The 21263-nt window shown below is 53.2% G+C and overlaps 8 protein-coding genes across 8 annotated transcripts; 5 read left to right on the top strand and 3 right to left on the bottom strand.

Annotated features, from left to right (window-relative positions):
- Positions 1-551: 551 nt before the first annotated feature.
- MAA_01334 (prolyl aminopeptidase (secreted protein)) lies at positions 552-1955 on the top strand (the record flags this gene model as incomplete). The annotated part of the gene is made up of 1 exon (XM_007819332.1): positions 552-1955. One exon carries the CDS (start codon positions 552-554, stop codon positions 1953-1955), a length of 1404 nt encoding a protein of 467 aa, XP_007817523.1.
- A 1592-nt stretch (positions 1956-3547) lies between these two features.
- Positions 3548-5080, top strand: MAA_01333 (carboxypeptidase A1 precursor; the record flags this gene model as incomplete). The annotated part of the gene is made up of 5 exons (XM_007819331.1): positions 3548-3818; positions 3899-4134; positions 4199-4310; positions 4408-4686; positions 4770-5080. 5 exons carry the CDS (start codon positions 3548-3550, stop codon positions 5078-5080), a joined length of 1209 nt encoding a protein of 402 aa, XP_007817522.1.
- Positions 5081-5544: 464 nt separating this feature from the next.
- MAA_01332 (replication factor A protein 3) lies at positions 5545-6000 on the bottom strand (the record flags this gene model as incomplete). The annotated part of the gene is made up of 3 exons (XM_007819330.1): positions 5545-5615; positions 5677-5779; positions 5851-6000. 3 exons carry the CDS (start codon positions 5998-6000, stop codon positions 5545-5547), a joined length of 324 nt encoding a protein of 107 aa, XP_007817521.1.
- Positions 6001-8427: 2427 nt separating this feature from the next.
- Positions 8428-9475, top strand: MAA_01331 (Basic-leucine zipper (bZIP) transcription factor; the record flags this gene model as incomplete). The annotated part of the gene is made up of 2 exons (XM_007819329.1): positions 8428-9247; positions 9330-9475. 2 exons carry the CDS (start codon positions 8428-8430, stop codon positions 9473-9475), a joined length of 966 nt encoding a protein of 321 aa, XP_007817520.1.
- Positions 9476-11201: 1726 nt separating this feature from the next.
- Positions 11202-12791, bottom strand: MAA_01330 (flavohemoprotein; the record flags this gene model as incomplete). The annotated part of the gene is made up of 3 exons (XM_007819328.2): positions 11202-11916; positions 12003-12532; positions 12687-12791. The coding sequence occupies 3 exons, from the start codon at positions 12789-12791 to the stop codon at positions 11202-11204; spliced, it is 1350 nt and encodes a 449-aa protein (XP_007817519.2).
- A 3038-nt stretch (positions 12792-15829) lies between these two features.
- On the top strand, positions 15830-16420 carry MAA_01329 (carbohydrate-binding module family 13 protein; the record flags this gene model as incomplete). The annotated part of the gene is made up of 1 exon (XM_007819327.1): positions 15830-16420. The coding sequence occupies one exon, from the start codon at positions 15830-15832 to the stop codon at positions 16418-16420; it is 591 nt and encodes a 196-aa protein (XP_007817518.1).
- Positions 16421-18291: 1871 nt separating this feature from the next.
- On the top strand, positions 18292-19050 carry MAA_01328 (Aerolysin-like toxin, beta complex domain protein; the record flags this gene model as incomplete). Its single annotated transcript, XM_007819326.1, has 1 exon — positions 18292-19050. One exon carries the CDS (start codon positions 18292-18294, stop codon positions 19048-19050), a length of 759 nt encoding a protein of 252 aa, XP_007817517.1.
- A 606-nt stretch (positions 19051-19656) lies between these two features.
- MAA_01327 (phosphatidylethanolamine-binding protein) lies at positions 19657-21050 on the bottom strand (the record flags this gene model as incomplete). Its single annotated transcript, XM_007819325.1, has 2 exons — positions 19657-20471; positions 20534-21050. The coding sequence occupies 2 exons, from the start codon at positions 21048-21050 to the stop codon at positions 19657-19659; spliced, it is 1332 nt and encodes a 443-aa protein (XP_007817516.1).
- Between the last annotated feature and the right edge of the window lie 213 nt (positions 21051-21263).

Here is a 21263-nt window from a genome sequence, read left to right as displayed (position 1 = left end):
TTTGTTAGGAACGTCTGCGCCTCACAACACATTTCCCTAGAGCACGATGTATCTACGGCATCTCGGCACTTGGGAAATGGCTGATTGTAATGATATATCAGCCTGGATTGTCGCGGCGCCCGAGGACCCCGAAGAGACCGAGATGACCGATGAGGAATTGACTCCAGTTAGATCAGTGCCGGTGGGTTCGCCGGAGGACTTGGCGCCGTGTCTATTACTTTTCTACTCCGTAGGAAGCCGCTACGTAGGGGTCATTGGCTACACATGAAAGGGCGCTTTGGCTATACGGGTGGAGCGATGGACGGATAGATGGACAGATCTGGGCGGAGCAAGCGGCGGAGCAGCGACAGTCGAGCGACGAGCTCGAGTGGTGACGTCGAGGGTTTTTGAAGTTGTGAATGATGCCGAACATGTCGACGCTGATTGTACGGGCTAACAGTGTCACCGAGGGGCCCCTGAAATGGATATAAGGAGGCGTGAACAGCCGCCGTAATGTCGTGCTGAACAGAGACGACTCGGCACACACACATTGGATAGACAAGGGACCAACGATGCAGTTTCTTTCCGTGGCTGCGCTCCTGGCGGCGCTGGGCACGGCGACGGGCCTGCCAAACTCCAACTTCAACGTCACGCCCGAGTACGCGGCCGCGCATGGCTGCGGCTCCAAGTGTCAGCAGATACTGCGTCTCGGCAACGCGGCGGACCTAGATGCCGTCGGGCACGACTTCGCGTTTGACTTCTTCGCGACGGCGGGCAACTTTTCCGAGGCGACGCGGCCGGGCGACGTGCTCAAGGTGCAGGTCCTGGATGGGCGGACGCTCAACGTCGACTCGGGCACGACCGTGTTCCGGATCCAGTACGCGACCAGGGACCTGGATGGTAGGACGGTGCCGGCGACGGGGCTCGTTGCGTTCCCGTTCACGCCGGACTTTGCGTATGCGCACAACGGCACGGCGCGGTATCGGCTCGCCGCGTTTGCGCACGGCACCATCGGCCTGTTTGCCGGGTGCGCGCCGTCCAACAGTCCCGATCTGTACGACTACAGTACGTGGCAGGCGGCGGTGCAGAGGGGGTACGCCGTCGTCGCGACCGACTACGCTGGGCTCGGCAACAACTACACGACGCACAAGTACCTGACGCTGCCGGCGCATGTACACGACGTTTACTACTCGGTCGTGGCGGCACGCAAGCTGTTTGGCCGTGTGCTGACGAGGGAGTGGGTGTCGTTTGGGCACTCACAAGGCGGCGGCGCCGTGTGGAAGCTCGCCGAGAGCGAGTATGTTCGCAACGACACTGATTATCTGGGCACCGTGGCCATGGCGCCGGCCACCTACATCATCGACATGTTGCGCGGGCCTGGCGTCGACTTTACGGGGTACTTGTCCTTTCTGCCGTTTGCGGCCAAGAGGGCGCTGCCGGGGTACCAGCCGGCGTTTCTGAGCGATGTGATGAGCAGGCGCCTCGAGTTGGCGGAGACGGCCCAGCTGTGCATCAGCGGCATGCTGGGCCTGACCCTGGACCTGGACAAGGAACAGCTCTTCTCGGCGGCAGGGCTGGCCAAGGACATGGAAACGCTGGAGGCGTGGCAGAGGATGCTGGCGCCCGCGCAGGGGGACAGGTCGCCTGCGCCGGTGCTGGTGGTGCAGGGCCTCAACGACACCTCGGTGCTGGCGCCTACCACGGAGGCCGCCTGGAGGAATGCCTGTCGGTACGGCAACGAGGTGCACCTGAGGAGGTATCGGGGCCAGGACCACTCGCCGCTCATGCAGGCTTCGGCTCCCGAGTGGCTGGCCTGGATGGACGACCTGTTCGCGAGCAGGAGGGACGGCCGTAGTCGGCGTGCGCGTCGCTGCACCGCGGAGACGAGGACCCCGTTTAGCCCCGAGTTTGTGAAGCAGCCGCCCGAGGCCGGCGATGAGTTGATGGCCGTCTTGGAGGGTATACTGAGTGAGTAGACTGGTGTTGGGGCTCGGCGTGTCGAGCGTCTATGAGCGTGCAGATGAACCAACTGGTGGTAGAGAGAATTGGCGCCGCATCAGACGAGCAATGTATTTTTAGAACACCAGACAGCTAATGCGGAATCGCACCCCCAATTCCAAGCGCATGTTGAATCGTGGGGGTCAAAAAGTGCATGAGGTCAGCATGATTGCACGCCTACGTGCGTCTCGTGATGGCCGCATTCAAGGCCGATTCCAAGGCACTACCTAGATAACTGGTACATATGTAGCTTCCATTCTGGGTTCGCAAGGTGGCGTTATCCAATGAGTTTGTAGCGTGAAATAGTATTCCGGGGAGGAGGCTTGCTCGAGTCCAAGTATTCTAGATCATGTACCGGGCCACGCGGACAGTTGGTTTCGTCGCGAGAATAGTGCCCAGGTGGATGCGAATGCCGAGCTGCCATTCTGAGTAAGAGCGAGAAAGACCAAAACCAAGATGATGCAGCGTCTAATTAGAAGCTGTGACGAAAACCAAAACCCAGGCTACCATCTAACAGGAAGTTGAGGAGCATTGTGTGGTAATGGGACGGCTGTGAAAGCGTCGATGGTGGTTGCAGAAGATACGGCCTGGATGCTGGTTTGACTTGGTACGCAGGCATGGATGCTAGGTTGCCCTTTGTCCAGATGAAGGATACGATTTTGCTTCTATTTCTGGCACAACAAGAACTGAAGCACTTCTGTACTCGCCCATGTTTCTCGACCATGTATGGGTGGCTTGTTGCGCTGGGCCAGATATGGCAGGTCTACCAGGACCAGGTTTCTTGAAAACAAGCTTAAAATTGCTCGGGGCCTTGGCTTTTCTTGGTCGGTATTTGTGTCGCTGACTGCAACTTGTCACTGCCGCTGCGCGATGAGTTCCCTAGGGAATTTGAACATGGAACCCATTTCGCGGTCGCAATGCGAGCGTTGTCTTGATGCCGCTTCGAGCACTCTAGAATCCATGCTAGATGATCAAATGTCGGGGTGCATGAGCTGACGCCAAACACGAAGCCACATGCCAAGTCCAGTCAATGCTACGGTCACCTTCTCCGCAAACTGGATGCCTACCTGCATATTCTGGGTCGAGCTTTTACTGCTTGGTTCAGAGGGTACATTGGGATCAGCTCTGCATCGCGCACGTTCTTTTGTGAATCTCGTCCTGGGTTGGCCTGCCACATCATCGCGGCTTTGCTAGAAAGGGCAGGTTGCCTGACTTGTTGACCTGCCTATCTGGGAATATTTCAAGTCTTTTCCAGCCAATATCCAGATTGCGTGAAAGTCTGGATTGAGTCGGTTCTGAACAAGCAGCTGTGCATGCCTGAATCGCGAGGCATTCTGACGAGTGCTTATGCGTGTCCTTGGTACCGTGATTCATGTTAGTTTATGGATATATATAAGTACAGAGAGAAATAAATAGGGACGGGCGCGGCCTCATTCTTGACCTATGGATACGGCGCAACACGTTTCAAAACGTGACTTCTGTTTCCTGATATCGTTCTGCTATTGTGAATAGTCCTTCCAACATGAGAGTGGTTGCTTTCTTCGCCTGTCTAGTAGCCACGGCGGCCACAATGCCGGCTGAGAGCCCTGTGTCTTACGACGGGTACAAGGTCTTTCGAGTCCCGGTCGTGGACGATGGCACGCACATCCAGAGTCTTATTGATCATTTGAATCTGAATGTCTGGCAGCCGCCCTCCAAAAAGGGTGCTTTTGCCGACATCCAGGTGGCCCCAAGCCAGTTGGCAGCCTTCGAAAACGCAATGAAAGGGCGCAGCTTCGAGATTATGCATGAGGATCTCGGAGACTCCATTGCCAGAGAAGGCACCATCCAGGCATATGCGGGTGAGTGACGACTCGTTCCTGTCCAGACCATGACCGCAATATCAGAGTGCAGCACTTTAACACCCTCGTGTGAGTGATAGCCGGCTCGGCTAATGCCTCCTGGTTCACATCGTACCATCCATACAATGACCATCTTCAATGGATGAAGGACATTGCCTCTCAATACCCGAGCAATGTTAAGAGTGTCACGTCTGGAACCACGGGTGATGGCAATACCATAACGGGCCTGCATATTTTCGGCAGCAGCGGTGGCGGCAATAAACCCGCCGTCGTTTTTCATGGCACCGTCCATGCGCGCGAATGGATCGTTGCTATGGTACGTTTCGTATTGTCAAGGCCAACGGGGATGAGAAAGCCAGCTAAGGACATGTCCCGGGCAGACTCTCGAGTATATAACCAACGAGCTCCTCGCCAAGTACGCTACCGACAGCGCCGTAAAGGCTGTTGTGGACAAGTACGACTTCTACATGTTCCCCATTGTCAATGTTGACGGTGAGTAGTCTATTGTACACCCACGGAACAGTCGTCTTGTTTTCTCCTCTACTCTACAAGAGCCGAAGGTCGGGATGGCTGATGTAATTTGATGCAGGCTTCAAGTACACGCAGTCGTCAGACCGCATGTGGAGGAAGAACCGGTCTCGCAACCAGGGCTCGAGCTGTCTCGGCACGGATCCCAATCGCAACTGGCCATACAAGTGGGATGGCCCTGGGTCATCAACGAACCCTTGTACTGAGACGTATCGGGGTGCATCTGCGGGCAACAGCCCAGAAGTCAAGTCGTACATCGCCTTCCTCGACAAGATCAAGAAGAGCCAAGGCGTCAAGCTATACATCGACTGGCACTCGTATTCTCAGCTGTTCATGACACGTAAGTCGTACAGTGCTTCTGGGAAACGTGCAAAATGGGGCTAAATCACAAATACTAACGCGAGTTATCATTCCCTCGAATAGCATACGGGTACTCGTGCAGCGCAAGGACGCCCAACAATGCTGCCTTGCAAGCTCTGGCAAAGGGTGCTTCTGACGCTATGAGGAGTGTCCACGGAACCACCTTCGCATATGGTCCAGTTTGCAATGTCATCTACCAAGTTGCCGGTGGCTCTATTGATTGGGTCCAAGACGTTCTTAAAGCCGACAATGTCTTCACAATCGAACTGCGTGACAAAGGTAGGTATGGGTTTGTCCTGCCACCGGACCAGATCATACCGTCTGGAGAGGAGAGCTTTGCTGGTGCCATGCATCTCTTCCAGCAGATGAGTTAAGGGGGCATTCCAAACAACAGCCGGGAATTGCCCAATAGTGTTTGTCGTAACACTAGCTTGTATATAGGACGGCGCAAGGTGTTTAGCGCGGGTGATGAGCATGTAGGGGCCATAAAAGAAAAGCAATTCACGTCGAACTTGCGGTAGGTGAGATTCTATATGCAATGCGAACTGTACTCTAAGTTGTGCCGAGTCTGTGACGTGTATCTTGTGGACACAGGCATCCTAGTAACAAACAAGTTATCCACTGCAGGTGAGTATGGTATGACATTAGCATCGGAGGATTGCCGACCGAGTGATGAACAGCTCCTGCATGGTTCCTTGACGATTGGAGGGCCGGTTAGTGTGAAGGCAGAAATCCCAGGTTCCTCGGTGTGACAAGTTGGAGCAAAGAAACGTTCACCTGTTCAGAGTTCAGAGGTGAAAGTATTTAATTTATATTCAGTGTTGACAAGGTTCAGTGTTTAGTTCTCAGAAATAAATATTGCCTTGTGCCGATGTGTAGCTTGAACCACTGCATTGTACAGCCCAAAGTCTAGCATCCTGTCAGTACAGTTGGGACTTGTGCAAATGAACAATCCTTCTACGCGGCTTACCAATGTCGGTGCCAGCATCTAGAGAGCTGAGCACTTTGATAGACAAGTCGGGATTCACTTTCCCAATGAGTTGAACGGCGTTGCCGTTGGTTAGGTGGGCATCCTACAACACGGTTCGTATCCGTCAATCTAGTCATGGCTGGTCAAAGGAGAGCAGAGAGCCAGCAAACTTACCCGATTGAGCACCACGGTTACGATTCCATCAGAATCGATGGTGGCTTGGTCACCACGAAGCTGTGTGACCTTGCCTACAATGGTGACAAGCCGGCCAACAAAGCTGTCCAAATACGGAGCTGTGATGCGCGGAGAGGAGAGTTCGGCCATCTTGGGGGGTATAGATTTAAATTGCCTCTATAAGCGCAAAAGTAGACAACGTCGCAATACTGGCTAGTGGCAACCTGGTAATGAAAGAATTGCCAAATTCAGTCGTGAGAGTTGATGCCTCCCCTGCCGCCGTGGGCTCGAGAGAAGCGCGTCTCAAAACGCGCAGGAAACAACACGCTATCACGTGAGCAACAGCGCCAAAAACCGCACCGCAATTATCCCGCTTCGGCGATCGGACAAACCGTTGCCGACAAGTTCAGAGCCGTTACGCCAAATACTTCAGTGGCGGGCAGGTGCCAATGGGACGAAGTTTGTGTGACGTCTGTGTGCTGCGCAAGGTTGCCACCACCACATGTTCCATGTTGCTAGGAAAGCCATGTTGATTGGATCGGGATTTTGCATTTAAGCATTTCATTATGAACCTTCAACTGTGATTTTGCCACTCGCGGTTTCTTTAGCGACTCGACTTGGAATGGGGTTACTTGCACACCGCTGACTCGGTAATGCCAGGGACGACGGTGACAAAACGAAGAATTTATCGGCGCAGCAAGTTGCGAATGGTAGCTTTTCGGCCAAAGATCAGCGCCGGATGGGTTTAAATATCGCAATGATACGCCATTTGCCACCGCACTGTCCACGACCTATGGCTCACGGGTAACGGCCTTTTTGTCCAGCAAGCTTGGGAGGCATAAACATGAGAAAGGGGGACTTCGACATGAGCACATCCGTAATATTGGCCAATTTTCCATTGAGAAATATTTGGAGCCTTGAATTGTGAATCCGGACCAAATGTTCCGTTCTCCATGAGTCTGGCTGCCTTGGGCAACTTCTGGAACACCCTCGCACCCGTTCGCTGGGGGTACACTTTGACTGCTCCTCTTGACAACAGAACCAAGCAACGGGAGATGGGAGATCGAGGCGTTAGTACGCCCTCAAATTGTTCCGCATTGGTCTTCGGTTGGAGAAGCATCAGACTTTGACCAATAGCAACACGCATTTTCGTCATGGAGGCGTCGGAGTCAACCCCTACTGGTTTCTGTGGCATGGGGAGGCTTGTTGCCTGAACCATGGGAAGTTCTCGTTGTTGAAAAGCAGGTTCAAGGATGACAGCCGACGTGCGAGGTGAGCCACAAGACGACGGCAGACACACCTATGACCTCACGACCGTGGCCCACGCTGGGGTGGCAGCGGTCGCCCTTCTCGAGGCGCCTCCATCTCGAGGTTCCCCCTTCTCAAGGTGCCTTTTCTCGAGGTACTGCCCGCGTGACTTTGTGTGAGATGACGCATCATTCCGAGTGCGTTGAGATTCCGTTCACTGTTGGGCTCTACCAGCTCTCGGCGGCCAGCTCACCATCGGAGGCGGCTCCGACAGTTCTCATTGGGTGTAGGCGGCTGAAAGTTATCAAAGGCCAATACGGCCAATGCCAGAGGACAGTAGGCTCCGGGCATGCAGGGCATTGCGGCTTGCCTGTCAGTATGCAAGCAAGTCAATTGGTGCTTCACTGGGCTGTGGACTTGGCCAGATCACTGTCCTGAGTGCCAGCCCCAGCATGGCGCCGTCGCATGCATTGTGAAACGCGCGGCACGGCGGTACTACTAGACCTCTCAAGACACAGAAGCATTTCTACTGCAGTGCGCAAGCGTGTAAGTCGTGCTATGAGTAGGGAGAGGAACTAGACTCGGGTCCCCTTGACGGACCTGATGCGGTGGCGACAACAAGCTCCCATATACGGGCAAGCCCCGACAAACGAACAAGCCACGGGAGAATGTCCGAGGCGGATCAAAGTAATTGTTTGGAACACCTGCAGCCAAATCGTACCAATTCAGTGTTGCCAAGGTTTTATTACTTCCGTTTTGTGGAGAGGATCTTCTCCCAGAATTGCCCGAGACAGGCACCCAAGTGTCACAGTGCCTTCGCAGCGGCACACTTTGACAGCCACTGATATCAATAAGCTACATGACGACCCCTCAGGCTGTCAAACTTTGGGTGTGTAAAAAGGCCTGTTCGCTCGTAGAGGTCTCAGTGTCTGGCGTCTTCTAGGCTCCTGATGCAAGTTGTTGACCCCGAACTCCTTCCATGTTCAAAGTCCAAAGAAACTGACAACAATTTGGTTCTACATCAAAGCTCATCCTTCTAACACTACTTCAACTTTTCTTTCCAAAACTGGCTTTGCCAATCACTGGGTTACTCTATCCGCCAGACTCAGTTGTTCCATATCGAGCAAACTACTACCCCTGCAACACGCTTCCCTCCTCCCCTTGCCCAGCAATTGCGACCGTGGCTGAGACGCAGGAAGTCGGCAGTGCTTAATACTTTACAAATCATTTTGTATAGTATCATCACTTCTTTCTCCAAGCAATTCAATAGTCTCACCGGGTATCTTGTCGCCGTTCTCATCGTCGACGCAGCCTCCAACCAAATACGACATGTCGACGGCCGAGCTTTTGATTGGACAGATGGCGGGGGAAAACGAAGTTGACCCAGTGTTGTTTCGTCCAGACCAGCACTCCCTCTCCCAGTTTCCACAAGCTGGCATCCACGGCGATGCCCTGTTCTATCCGCTGTCCGGGCTGTCGGGAGAACACAAGGGTTATCAACTCGAGAGGTCAGACGGGAGTCTGTATCCATTCGACACAAGCCTCCTGTTCCCCCCGACCGAACTGAATCCGGCGTCCTCTACGTCTGCTAGTTCATCCAACTTTGTCAGCCAGACGCCGGCGTCGAGCGTGCTTTCCGCAGAGGATGGATCCGACAAGCCGAAGAAGACGCCCCCCGCTAAACGAAAAAAGAGTTGCACGACAATAAAATCAACCAAAAAGAAGACGCCGACGGAAACACTGGCCAAGGCGGTGCCGAAGACCCGGACACAGCCCAAGCGCGGAGCAACCAAGGTCACCAACAATACAATCGAAGTGCAGACGGAGGAAAACAAGCCAAAGCATCGTCGCCAGCGGTCCCTAGAAAAAAACCGTGTTGCCGCTTCAAAATGTCGAAAACGCAAGAAGCAGTGGACTGAAAACCTAGAACAGAAGAAATCGGGGCTGGAATCCGTCCACGCCGAGCTCCAGTCGGAATACATGGAACTTCTGCAAGAGACGTCTGAGCTGAAGAACTTTTTGATAAGCCACGCGAGCTGCCAAGACCCCAATATTGATATTTGGATAAAGAACGAGGCCTCGAAATATGTTCGCAACCTTGACAATGCAAGTCGCGTCAACTCGATCCATTCGTTGCCGAGCCAAGACGGTAAGTGTGCTGCAATATTCGAATACCAGATGGGGATGACTATTCCCCTGTCGGCTTTTGGTTGCTAACAATAGCACGTCAGGCGATGCTTTTACTTCACGACATGCATCGATCCCCAGCGCGATGGGCGGGCTCTCCCGAGAATCAACGGATCGCGAAACCGAGGACCCGAACAGCGGCGAAACCGAGGACGAGGAAGGTGCCTTTGAAGGGGACTTTGAGGACTGATCAGTGGCACCTGGGCCTTGTGGAGGCTGAAACTCCTCGTCGATTCGAGCCAGGGACCGCCAACAGCCGCAACGGATGGGTGGTGATCGACTCCAGCGACATTCTTGGCAGAGGTTTGGATTTTTCAGGATAATGAGAAACTCGGCATTGTACGTTCAGACACTGACAGACTAGCATTTTGCTTGAGCAGCGTATTGGAGTTGGAGAGAACCTGAGAAGCTTACACATGGGCATAGTTTGGCGACTACTAAGGCTACGGTGATATAGTAAAGGAGGCTTTTGAGGCTCAAAATCGGAATGGACGGGTGGCAATTTAGGGGACTGCGTGCATCATGACTGTTATGACGAGCAAAAAAAAAAAAAGGTATTACCTGGGCTCCCAGAGAGCGATGGCGCCACTGGAGAAGGGCGTTTTGATCGACGGACCGGGGGTTTAACCATGTTCGAGATGATCATCTGGTGTTTGCTTATCAGCTGTTTAGCTACCGTGCTGAAATCTACTTTCGACTTGCCGTTTCGCAGATGGTGTCTGCTACTGACTCGGTATGCATCTGTTTGTACCCAGCCTGTGTCACGGCCCGAACTACAACGCCCACCGACGTCCTCGGCCGCCCGAGCCACACAATCATCCTTCGGCCGTATTTATCCCACTCTCAAATCATCTCCCAAACTCGGTATACTTTGTTGGGCAACCGCGGCTCGAAAAAGGGGCATCTCCATCTGAATTTGGAAGTTACGCAACATGTCATCGGAAACACTCAAAGACAGGCAGCTTTTGTCAGATTTCCGATGTGCAAAAGTCGTCAAAACCAAAAATTAGGTTTGACATTTTACAACGACCAAGGGGCACGATGGGACCGACGGATATGGCGAGCCTGTTCCTTTAGTCACGAGAGTGCCAGGCTCGAAACGTGCACACTCGACACTGTGGAAGGACGAGAGCGGCAATGCAGCTTGTACAGTATCTCACGGCCAATAGACACCCTTACCATCCGATTGGAGACCCTTGCCAGGGGGAGGTGGTGCGTGTATGACATGACAGGCGCAGACTGTGTTGCACTCACGGCTCCTCGTCACAAAAGCGAGATACACGTCACAAAAACATGACGCGATGATCTGCAATGAGAAGTGCATATACGAGACGTTGCAGCGTGTGCAAGGAGACTTTATATTAGGTAGCTTTCTAGCCGGTGGGCTTTGTTGATTCTCTTGACCCGTGGTTTGTGTGTGCGATGTGGGTGCTCTGCCGGGTTGGAAACCAATGGCGAGCAATATGTGCCCGTGTATTTGTTTGTCGAGGGCTTTGCAGACTAGGGCCAAGGCCCGGGAGATTTGGCCTTTGCGGCCATTATTCTTTTTCTTCTTCTGGCTTCCATATTTGCCGTGAGTCTGGCACAATTTGGTCCGCAAGGGGAAAGATGCCGCTTTTTTTGGACGAATAGTTTGGGGAAGGTTGGAAACTGGTCCTGAACCTCTGACTATGTAAATGATTCAATCTTGATCTCTCTCGACTGGTGACAGTGATGATGTTAAACCCCCCCCCNNNACCTATCCCCCCCCCCCCCCCCCCCCCCCCCCCCAACTGGACGGGCCTAAAGCAGTTCCTGGTCACTTGTACATGTTCACAGCGCGGAGCGGATGTAGAGCATAGACGAAAGAACATACCGATCAACGCCTAGATACAGTTGACACTACAACGTAAAAAAGACAAGGCTTGGAGAGAAGCTCATTCAGAAGGCGAGCCAAACAGCTCCATGTGAACATGCCCCTCGTCCACGCCCATCAACATCAAAGCCTTGCTCTGCGCCTTTATGAACGGCAGCGGGCCGCAGATGTAGAAGTCGGCGCCGGGCAGCAGCACCACGTCCTTGATTTTACTCAACTCAAGCCCCCCCGCAAAGTCGTAGTCGAAGCCCTGCTGGTCCCGGTCCGTCACCTCTTGGTAGAAGACGGCCCGGCGGACCTGGGGGTTGTTGGCGACAATCTCGGACAAGGCGGCCTTCATGGCGTGCCCGCGGCCACCGCGCGCGGCATGCACAAAGACGACCCTCCTCCAGCTCGCCTGGTCCACGAGCGTCTTGAGCATGGCCATGGCGGGCGTCAGCCCGACCCCGCGGCTCACGAGCACCACGGGCGTCGCGGCGTTGACGTCGAGCACCAGGCCGCCGAGGGGCATGCTGACGTCGAGCTCCGCGCCTGCCGGGAGATCCTCATGGAGCACGCCGGCGACGCGCCCGGCCGGACGGGCGTCGGAGGCGGCGGCCCTGGTGACCGAGATGCGGAGCGACTTTCCGTCGGGCGCACCGGACACGCCGTACTGCCGCGGCTGGTACGACGCCAGCTCCGGGACGAAGCGCCGCACCGTGACAAACTGCCCGGGCTTGTGCGCTGGCAGGCCGCCCCCGCCGAGCGGCGTCGCGTCAGGTGGAAGGACGTGATGGCTGCGTCGCTGTCCTGCGCCCTGTCCGAGACGAAGAACTTGCGCCAGCCCTTCCAGCCCCCCGGGGTCGCGGCCGCCTGGAGGTACAGCTCGCCCTCGAACCGGATACAGTACTCGGCGAGCTTCTCGTACGCGGCTCCCCAGGCATCCAGGACTTGGTCGTCGGCGGCGGCGCCCAGCACCGTCTTGATGGCCGCAAGGAGGCCCTCGCCAAGGATGGGGTACTGCTCCGGGGTGATGCCTAGGCTGGCGTGCTTGTGGCCGATGCGGGACAGGGTCGTTTGGAGGGCGGCGGGATTGTCAATGTTGGATGCGTACGCCCACACGGCGTGGGCGAGCGCCGCGGGCTGCTCGCCCGTGACTTGGTGCGTCGTGTTGAAGACATTTTTCAGCTCGGGGTGCGAGTCGAGGAGCCGCTTGTGCAGGAGGCTCGTGATGGCCATGCCGTGCTGCTCCAACGCAGGGATCGTCGACTGGACGATTTTCATTTGTTCTGATGTGAGGGTCCTCCGGGGGATGGACCCGAGGGCCAGCGGTTTACATGTTTGCCACGAGACGCCGGGGCGGCGGATGACACGCTGGACGAGCATTGTGCCTTGAAAGACGGTATTCAGGTACTTGTCATGTGAGCAAGGTTGGGCATGAGCAAAATGAGTTCGTAATCGAACCGACGTCGTTGGGCGAGTCCGCCGGATGCGGTTGTAGATAAAGCTTGGAGAGCTACCACGGATTGCTTGTCTACTCCACGTAGCGTTGAGCTCTGCAACTTACAATACAATGAGTGGGAATATTAGCTTCCACTTCGTGTCTTGCAGCATCGAAAGAGGTGTTGGTTCCAAGATCGACCTGGGATAGGGTGGTTGTAGCTGGGGCCATGATGAACACGAGGCCACGAGGGATATAGTATGAGCAGCTTTGGGTTCAATAATTTGCGTAAAAATCATTCGACACAGGTGTTGAGTGGCTTTTTTTCGGCGTAGCTTCCCCTCTTGCTCCGGAGATGCTGGCAGCATGAGCCGGGTTTCCCCAACATGTCAGACGTGGCTGACGTGCCGGCCAAGCCGGCGCAAGCAGCATGGCCAACTTCTCCACCTGATCGTTTCGCTTGATATAAAAAGACGTTGAACGAGACGACGGACAATATTATATAGACTATCTGACTATCACCTTAGCCACGTGGTGGGAAAGGAGATGTTGACAGTATCAACAAGGCATGCCACCATGTAGGTTGAACCGACCAACATGTAACCAAGTTATTGTCCAATATACAACATTATCATGTATTACAAAACCAATTTTCCAACGCAGGACGAAAATGCCAGAGGACAATTCTGAGCCCTTGAGAGATGAACAGGTCTCTAGACATCTAAAGTCAGACTAGACAATATGGCAACCGACTTTTGTTGGCAACATGACAGAAGTCTGTGGCAACAACAACACAGCGACAAATTAGGTCGAGTCGATGGGAATTATTCAAGCCAAGTTCAGGCGAATTTAGCAGCCTTTGTAAACTGAGAGGTACCTAGGGCCGAGCTGGCTGGAAATACCACTAGGATAAATTCTCTCCTTAATTCCTTATTTTCTTTAAATCTTCCTTACTTATCTTAAAGACTTTCCCTTACTATATTTTCCTATTACTAACTTGCTATCTTTATATTTTCTCTCATCTTCTTTCACAGCTAGTGAGATTCTCTTAGCGCACCCTATAGAACCGAGCTTAGGAAATGTCTTATCCAAGAATAGCTTAGATGAATATCCTTGACCTCAATCTAAACCCGAAGGCCTATTGCGACTCTTGAGACTATTCAAATAGGGCATTGTAGAAGTTATCGCCAGCCTTACATACTTTAGATTGTCCTGATTAATGCCACACCTTTCCGCTACAGCACAGCGCCCATCACCAGGCTACACTTTGGCACTTTCATTTCTCTCTTGGGGAGGATGTTAAAATGGTTCATCTTTATTTGCTATACTAGTGCGCAGGGGGTTACGGTTTGTTATTCAGAAACTGATGTTTTATTTATTATTTAGAGCTCCTGGAGTCTGTCCACGTTGTGGTTCCCTTCTGCTCTCCTATGAATCTCAGCAACATTACCATTTGATCTGTCTCTACATTAAGTAAGCCACATATTGTCTCTTTGAAGTCGCCAATATAGTATTTCCTCCGGGTAGTACCAATCCTGAGGTCAATCAAGATGGCGAGCGTTGGACAACTTGCCCCCTCATAAATAAATTATTCATGGTACAAGTCTACAAGCACTCATCACACTCCCGCTTAAATAGGAGCCGGAAAATGCGGGATATATGTGGCTCAGTGCATGAAAATCCAGATTAGTCAACAGAGATCACATTTAGTATAAAGTTAATCCGGAGAGCTCGTGTGGCCTCTTCTCTCTGCCGTAACATTTATTCTGTACCTGCGAAATAAAGGCTAATTATGCCATAAAAGCCATTTTCCAGTCAGTTTGCGGCCTTTGACATACAGACCAAGCCCCCCCGGTCTCCAGTACGTCGTTTCTGGTCTCGATCCTCAACTCGCCCGAGTTTGCGGCGTTAGGATTAAGCGAAAACCTTAACCATGGGATTAGAGTTATCCTTGAGCACAGCTGAAATAAGCTTGCATCGCAAGCTTGCAGTTTTCAGACCACCCCAGATTGTTTAATAGGAATCAAGGCGTTTTAACTCAAAAATCAACAAGGATGCTTCCCCACCCTAGAGCTTTAGTGTCTGAGCTGAGCGAAATCACATTAACTTGTCATCTCCAAGGCAACTTTCCTAATGGATAAGGCATGAATGGGACACAAATTATAACTTGGATGCGAGCTGCAACAGCCAAAAGGGGATTATAAAGAGCCAAGATTGATAGTTTCGGCCGAAACAGAAGTCTGACAGGGTACACAGGGCATTCCTCAGGCTCTTTTCATACGAATCTAGACTGCGCCAAGATTTCTTCTTATGCTTGAATTAAAGTATTGGAGTTATATAGCAGGATATCTGCGCGTGGCTATTTGCTCTCAAGGCCGCAATGCCACTGAGCACATTGTTGCAGCATCTAGTGATAGCGTTCAAGAAGATTTATGTAAAAGGAACACACCCAGGTAATCAGTTCGCTCCAGTCGGTCATCTTGATAGATGACTACTCCGCATCTACTTAAGATAGGGCATGAACAACATTTTGGTGGCTATACACTTTCGCATCGCAAAGTTACGGCAAACCAAATACTGTGGATGCTGTTTACCGTTGCAAGCCCAGCCGCGACATCACTCATCTTGCCATCTCGCATAATGCAGACAGGCAGACGACGACTTAGAGACTAAAGAGCCCGTCAGCCTAGATGCCTTCTAGCTGGGTATGCCACATGCCATGTTCTAGACGCCACAATGTCTTTCAGCTTGAGAGGGCTGATTAGGGTATGGGGCGCCACGATGGTTCGCGCCATCGTTGATTATGCATAGTTTTTGCATAGTTTTGGTGCCATGCTGCATAACTCGTGTCGTCGCGGCCGCGAGCCAGAGACATTTTGACCCAGTAAGGATTGACTGCTAGATGGCGGCTGCACGCAATTGGAGCAACGTACAAGTGCGGATAGCCTTGTATGCTTCGTCCCTGGTTGGCGATGGCGTGCCAGCTGAAAGCGGTAAACTTAAAATGACGGTCATCTGGGTTTCAGCTGAAAGACGGCAAGAGAATGGTAGAAATTGGGCTCAACGCTCGGCTGTTGACGAGCACTAACTGCCGGTAACATGAGATGAGGTTGCCAACTTCTATAAGTATCCGTCTTACTTGCCTCTGGTGTCCGGGCTCAACCATTAGTATCTTGCATAAGAATTATTTCTGGGTTACCAACTTACCAGGCAGTCTACACAATCATCTTGTCTGTTCATTTTTCCAAGTTTCTCTCAACAACCAAAACATGACCAAGTGGAAATCGAATAAAGACAAGGTTCGAGGCAACATCGCAGCGGGCGGTTGGGACGTGAGTTACGGAAGAGAAGTCAGGTCTTTGGACCTCATCGTTGGCGCCTTGTCCACGGTCACAGGCGGCGTCGGTACCGCGGCATGGGTCGAATTGCAAATCGCCGCTCAGCTCAAGAAGTTTGGGCAAAGCCTAGCCAACGTGCCCGGCAACGTGAAGAACCAGGTAATCAACATTCTCCAGGATGCCATCTCGAAGGGGAAAAAGGGCACGTGGGATATTGGCGGCCTGGGGGTTAAAGCAGGTGTAGCCACATACGACCACTGGTTCAAACTTGGCATCGGAGGCTTCCAAAAGTCTGCCCCCTCGTTTCAGCCATTCATTGCCTTTCGCCTTGCCAAACGGCTTGCAACGGCAGGAGTACTTGAGTTGACAGAAACCGAACCTCCCGTCTTGTTGGCGACGGCCCTTCTTGACATGGAAGAAACTGAACCAGAGCCTCCGCCTTCGCCTATCGCTACGCATGAGGATATACATTGGGTATACGGGAAAGAGGAGCCGCTGCCAACCATTGTGATGGCAGAGTAAGTATCATTGACTCTCGCGATGACGTCTGCGAGAGGCAAGACTCTTTTTGTTCAATATCAGATTGCCGTACAAGTGAAAGGAGGAGGAAGCTTGCAAGGACCAAGTCGCTCACTCGAGGCAACAGAATTTTGTTATACCGATGTCTGGCAGGCAACGGTGTTGCGATAGGTATTTAGTTTCAATTTACATTCACTCTTTTTGCATAGAGCATGAGCAGTCTGTCGTTGTGTCTAAAAGTACTTGGTAATACAAGATATATTCCCGTCAAGTCAATTGTATAGTAGAGGCTGAGTACTACTACCTTTATGGAAAGTATTTTAATTTACGAAAAAGTATGTATGTGTTTCCAGCCAATTTTCTGTGATGAGTGGCACACCATTGGTTCCACCAACTCTGTGGTGAGTGTAAGTTGTCTAACCGGGGCGGCAGAAACCATCACCACGACTCTATTTCCAAGTACTTTTGTTTCCAGTCATTCTGCTCCTTGATTGTACGCTCCAGGTCCATGGCGGACGGCCCTTGCCAACATGCCACAGCCCGGCTTACACCTTGCCAGTCACGGACACAAAAGTTCCCCAAGTCTCTCCACGTTGAGGAATCCTGCAGCCGGGGCCAGTGGATTGCAACCCACGTGTTCCCCACGAATCAAGATGCAATCGATGCTTGTGCAGCGACCCTGAGGGTTTGCCGACGCCGGCTGTGGCTGTACGACGCAACGGTGACGGTGCCGGTGTCTCGGCATAGCGGCAAATGCCACGATTCCCAATTACCGTGTCACATCGGCGCATCGTAGTCCCTACCTCGGCGCGTGATTTTGGCGTTTCGAGGCTAGCGTGCGAGATGACTTGCAAGTTGTGGCCGTGGTAGTATTCATGTCTGGGGAGTAGTCAGGACTCCGTGGTCACTATGTGTGACGCACATAAGCCATGTCTCGTCATTACTCAGACCGTCACAGCCAATATTCAATAATGTATTGTCCCGCAAAGTCTCTTCCTTTGGGTCGGAACATGCCGTGGCGCGGCTCCCAGGACGTCTCGTATCGGCAACCCCAGCCCATCGTGACATGGCCTTGCACGCCTAGGTGCTCAACTGGCCGAGGCCTTCTCCCCATACTATACTCGACGCTTCTTGGCATTGCTATCCGTGCCATCGGCAGTTGCTATTCGGGCAAGACGACTTCTGATGACAGTCTGGCCTGGCACGGGCCGCCGGACGTCGCTTGGCAGGTCGGCGGCGCAGCTTCACCGTCGCAGGGTGATTCCTAATGGGGTTTGATTCTTTGGTTGCTAGTCTTTGTGAACTATGTGTAACTACATGTAATCATCAAGTGGCACGATCTTACTCTCCGACCTTCCCAACTCGAACATGAGTGGTTTCTCTTGACCATCTAGAAATCCCCTCATGGTTCGTCCCACCACTAGTTCCAGTTCCATCTCGTATTTGTGTTTGTACTTGGTAAGCCGTCTTCATCTGGCAAACTAGAAGCACGGGCGTCGAGTTCTCACGACTGGCCTCGGGTGCGGCATGTATCCGCTATCACACGTCTAGCTCTATATGGCAGGTGTGTCTTGACTCTTGAGTGATAACTTGTCCCTATACGAATTGGTTGGAGTTTGGCTTGCATTACTAGCTAAACTCTTTCACTCCCAAGTGCTGTTACACGGATAGTTGCTAGGCTTGTCCTGATGCTGACGGGCTCTGTTGAGTTGCAAGTCGTCAAACCAAAAGTATATAAACCAAGCTGCATACTTGCCTTGGATATTCCCCTCGAGTCTCGACAAGCATCCTCCAACGCAGCAAAGCCATAGTCCCGACTCCCAAGTTCACCAAAGCCATCATAGGAACTTCTCTTATCATTCCCATTCTCCACAATGTTCGCCCTCGTGTCCCTCTCTCTCCTCATCGGCGCCTGCTCGGCCGCTCCCAGCGCGGCCAACCCAAGCAACCAACTGCCCAACTTCATCAACCAACTGCAGCAGTCGCTGCGCACCGTCGACCAGAACAACCCCCCCTTCACCGACGGGTCCAAGTTGAACGAATACACCTGCCCTGCGCACGCATTCGAATGCACAACTACCGACTTCTGGCAGAGGCAGATCCTCGCCTCTGCCCCCGACCGCGTCACCATCACGACAAACATCCACACCGACGCAACCCTCATCAACGACGGCACCAAGGACGCCACCATCACGTCGTCCTTCTCCACGGCCGTGGCCATCGGAACCACCAAGGGCTGGACCATTGGCGCAAAGGTGACTCTCAGCTCGCCCAACAAGGTCGGCAGCTCCGAGCTGTCGGCCTCCTACAGCGACACGTCCACCTCGACGACGACGGAGACAAAGACGGTCCAGTACGGCGCCATCTGCCCGGCCGGAAAGACCTGCCGCATCCAGACTGTCACTTTTCAGGCCCGTCTCCATGCGTACTGCAGGCATGAGGCTATGCTCGACTGCACGGGGGCCGTCAACGTCTGCAAGCGTCCGACTGGCGTGCTGCAATGCCAGCAGTACGTGGACTACTACAACAGGAACTGCTTGAATCCTCCTTCCGACTCTCCTTGCAGTGTTGACGTCCAGCTTCGGGCGGACGATGGAAAGCTCCTCACCCTTATTATCATTTCGGAGGAGTAGTGTTTTCCCTGGCTTGGAATGGAGACCGGGCAGCTGTTGCGAAATCGTTCGAGATATAGGTTTGTACAAAATACTTCTGCAGGGCGCAAAAACAGGCAGTGCTGGATCTTGTATTCTCGCGACGATTGGTTGCTCCAACTATGCTGCATCTGTGTTGGCATCACGTCGATTATTCAAGCTAGCAGTAAATCAATACGACAGTACTTGTATACATGTTTATTTCGGGTATACACTCACTCTTTTATATAGACAAGAGTATTGTCTTTTCTACGCCATGGACACGTGTACGCCATGGACGTGGTGAAATAATCACGTAAATGGACAAATTCAATCGCCTACTCCAAATCATGCCCTGTGTGGCTGTATACCAAGACTCCATGTATACTATTGATAACGACTTGGACCGATGTATCGCCCAGAGCGTCTGGATATGGTGGTCACGGCAAACATCCTGGGAATCGACCAACAAACTACGTAATGGAACTATAGATATCATGGTACACGTCTCCCTGGACAGGTTGTTATTGTTCTACACAAGGTTGCTTTACTCCGTCAACACACCTGAGAATATAATACAAAGCTTCCCACCAATCCCTCACCCACCAATCACCTCCTCTTGATCCAGCCCTTGGCGTTGGAAATGCCCTTGATACGCTTGGTATACTTCCAAAGGTGGCGGTACTTGGGCCCCTGTCGCTTGGCCTCCCAACCGCGCGGCTTGACGGGCGGCTTCAGGCTGTGCACACGCGTGGGCCGCAACTCGACATCGGCACCGGGGATGCCGTGGCGGGCCATGACGGCGGCCGTGTTCTCGTCCCAGACGGACCGGAACAGGCTGAAGCCAAAGGGCGCGAGGCCAAACTTATCACGCATCGACTTGAGGGAGAATCCGTCGCGTGCAGCGTACAGCTCCTTCAGCGCGGCGACGTCGACCTTGTCGCCGGCGCGCTGCTCGAGCAGGTAGATGCCCAGCCGGTGATACGGGGCGCCTTTCTGCGAAAAGGCGGGCATCCAGGGGACGGCCAGCTGGTCCTCGGCAACGATTTTGCCCAGCGGGAGAGACGTGTCGGTGGGGCTGAGGGGGATGTTGGCAGCCAGGTAGTGGCATCGCTTGGTGAAGCTGTCGCCTTCGATGTCCGGGACGTCCGAGTCCACAACGACGACGGTGACCAGGCGCTCGCCCTTGTTGAAGACTTGGACGCGCAGGCGAGGCGCATTCTCGCTGACTTGGCTGTTGACAATGTCGCCAGGGGCAATCTTGGATTGGCGAAAGTAAAGCTGCACGTCGGCGGTGGGTTCCAGCTTGGGCAGAACGTCGGGAACAATGTTGAACTGCTTGATTCGCTGGGTGATGAGGCGGTAATCGTACGAACGCCATTTCTTCTCGGCAAGGGCACGGTAAATCGGCTTGTTCATGTCACCTAAATCCATAATTGTCAGTAATCACGGAGTATAAACTCGATGCTAAAAATACCAAACTCACCCAAGCCGTCCTCGAATCGCTTCTTGACCAAAGGATCATTCGCATCCGCCAAAAGCTTCAACCGCTCAACCTCCCTCCTCAAACTCGCCAACTTGACATCCTTTATCTTTTGCCCGCCCTTGACATCGGCAGCATCCTTTGCCTCCAATTTTGCAATCTTGTCCAGCTCCGCCTTGATCTTGGCCAGCTTGTCCTCACGGTCGGCCGCCAAAATCTTACGGGCCTCCTGAAACGCCTGGTACGGTAGCTGCTCAAACGGGATATTCTGTGTCGTGCGCATGGCCATTCGTCGTCTTCTCGAGCCAATTGGCATCTTGCCAGCCTTGATCAGCTGGGCTTCGAATTCGGGAAGGACAGTAGTAGGATCGAGGTCCAAGGCGCTGGGTTCCCTGGAGGCAGCCGCAGCTTGCTCCTGGGCCTCAGCGGCCCGAGGAGCGGCCGTTGTGAATGGCCGAACGGCGCATGACTGCCGTAATTGCCTTGCGAGCGGCCGCGCGACAGCCTGACACCGCGACATTTTTTTGGCGTCTGGTTCGACAGTTATGTGGTTGTGGCTTTCAAAGCTAAAAATGCACGCCGAAATGCTACGAGTCGATAATTTGACATTGGCACGCGAGGGGCCCACTTAAATTTCGGGGTGTCGGCGCGGAACAAGCCGTTTTCCCAGCAGACGGAGAACTGGGTCACGATTTTCGAGCATCCAAACCTCCGTTCCACAAGAAAAACAGCT

Source organism: Metarhizium robertsii, assembly GCF_000187425.2.
Source record: "Metarhizium robertsii ARSEF 23 chromosome Unknown MAA_Scf_13, whole genome shotgun sequence".
Taxonomy (NCBI): Eukaryota; Fungi; Ascomycota; class Sordariomycetes; order Hypocreales; family Clavicipitaceae; genus Metarhizium; species Metarhizium robertsii.
The sequence above is the reverse complement of the archived record's forward strand: the minus strand, read 5'-3'. Positions and strand labels throughout refer to the sequence as shown.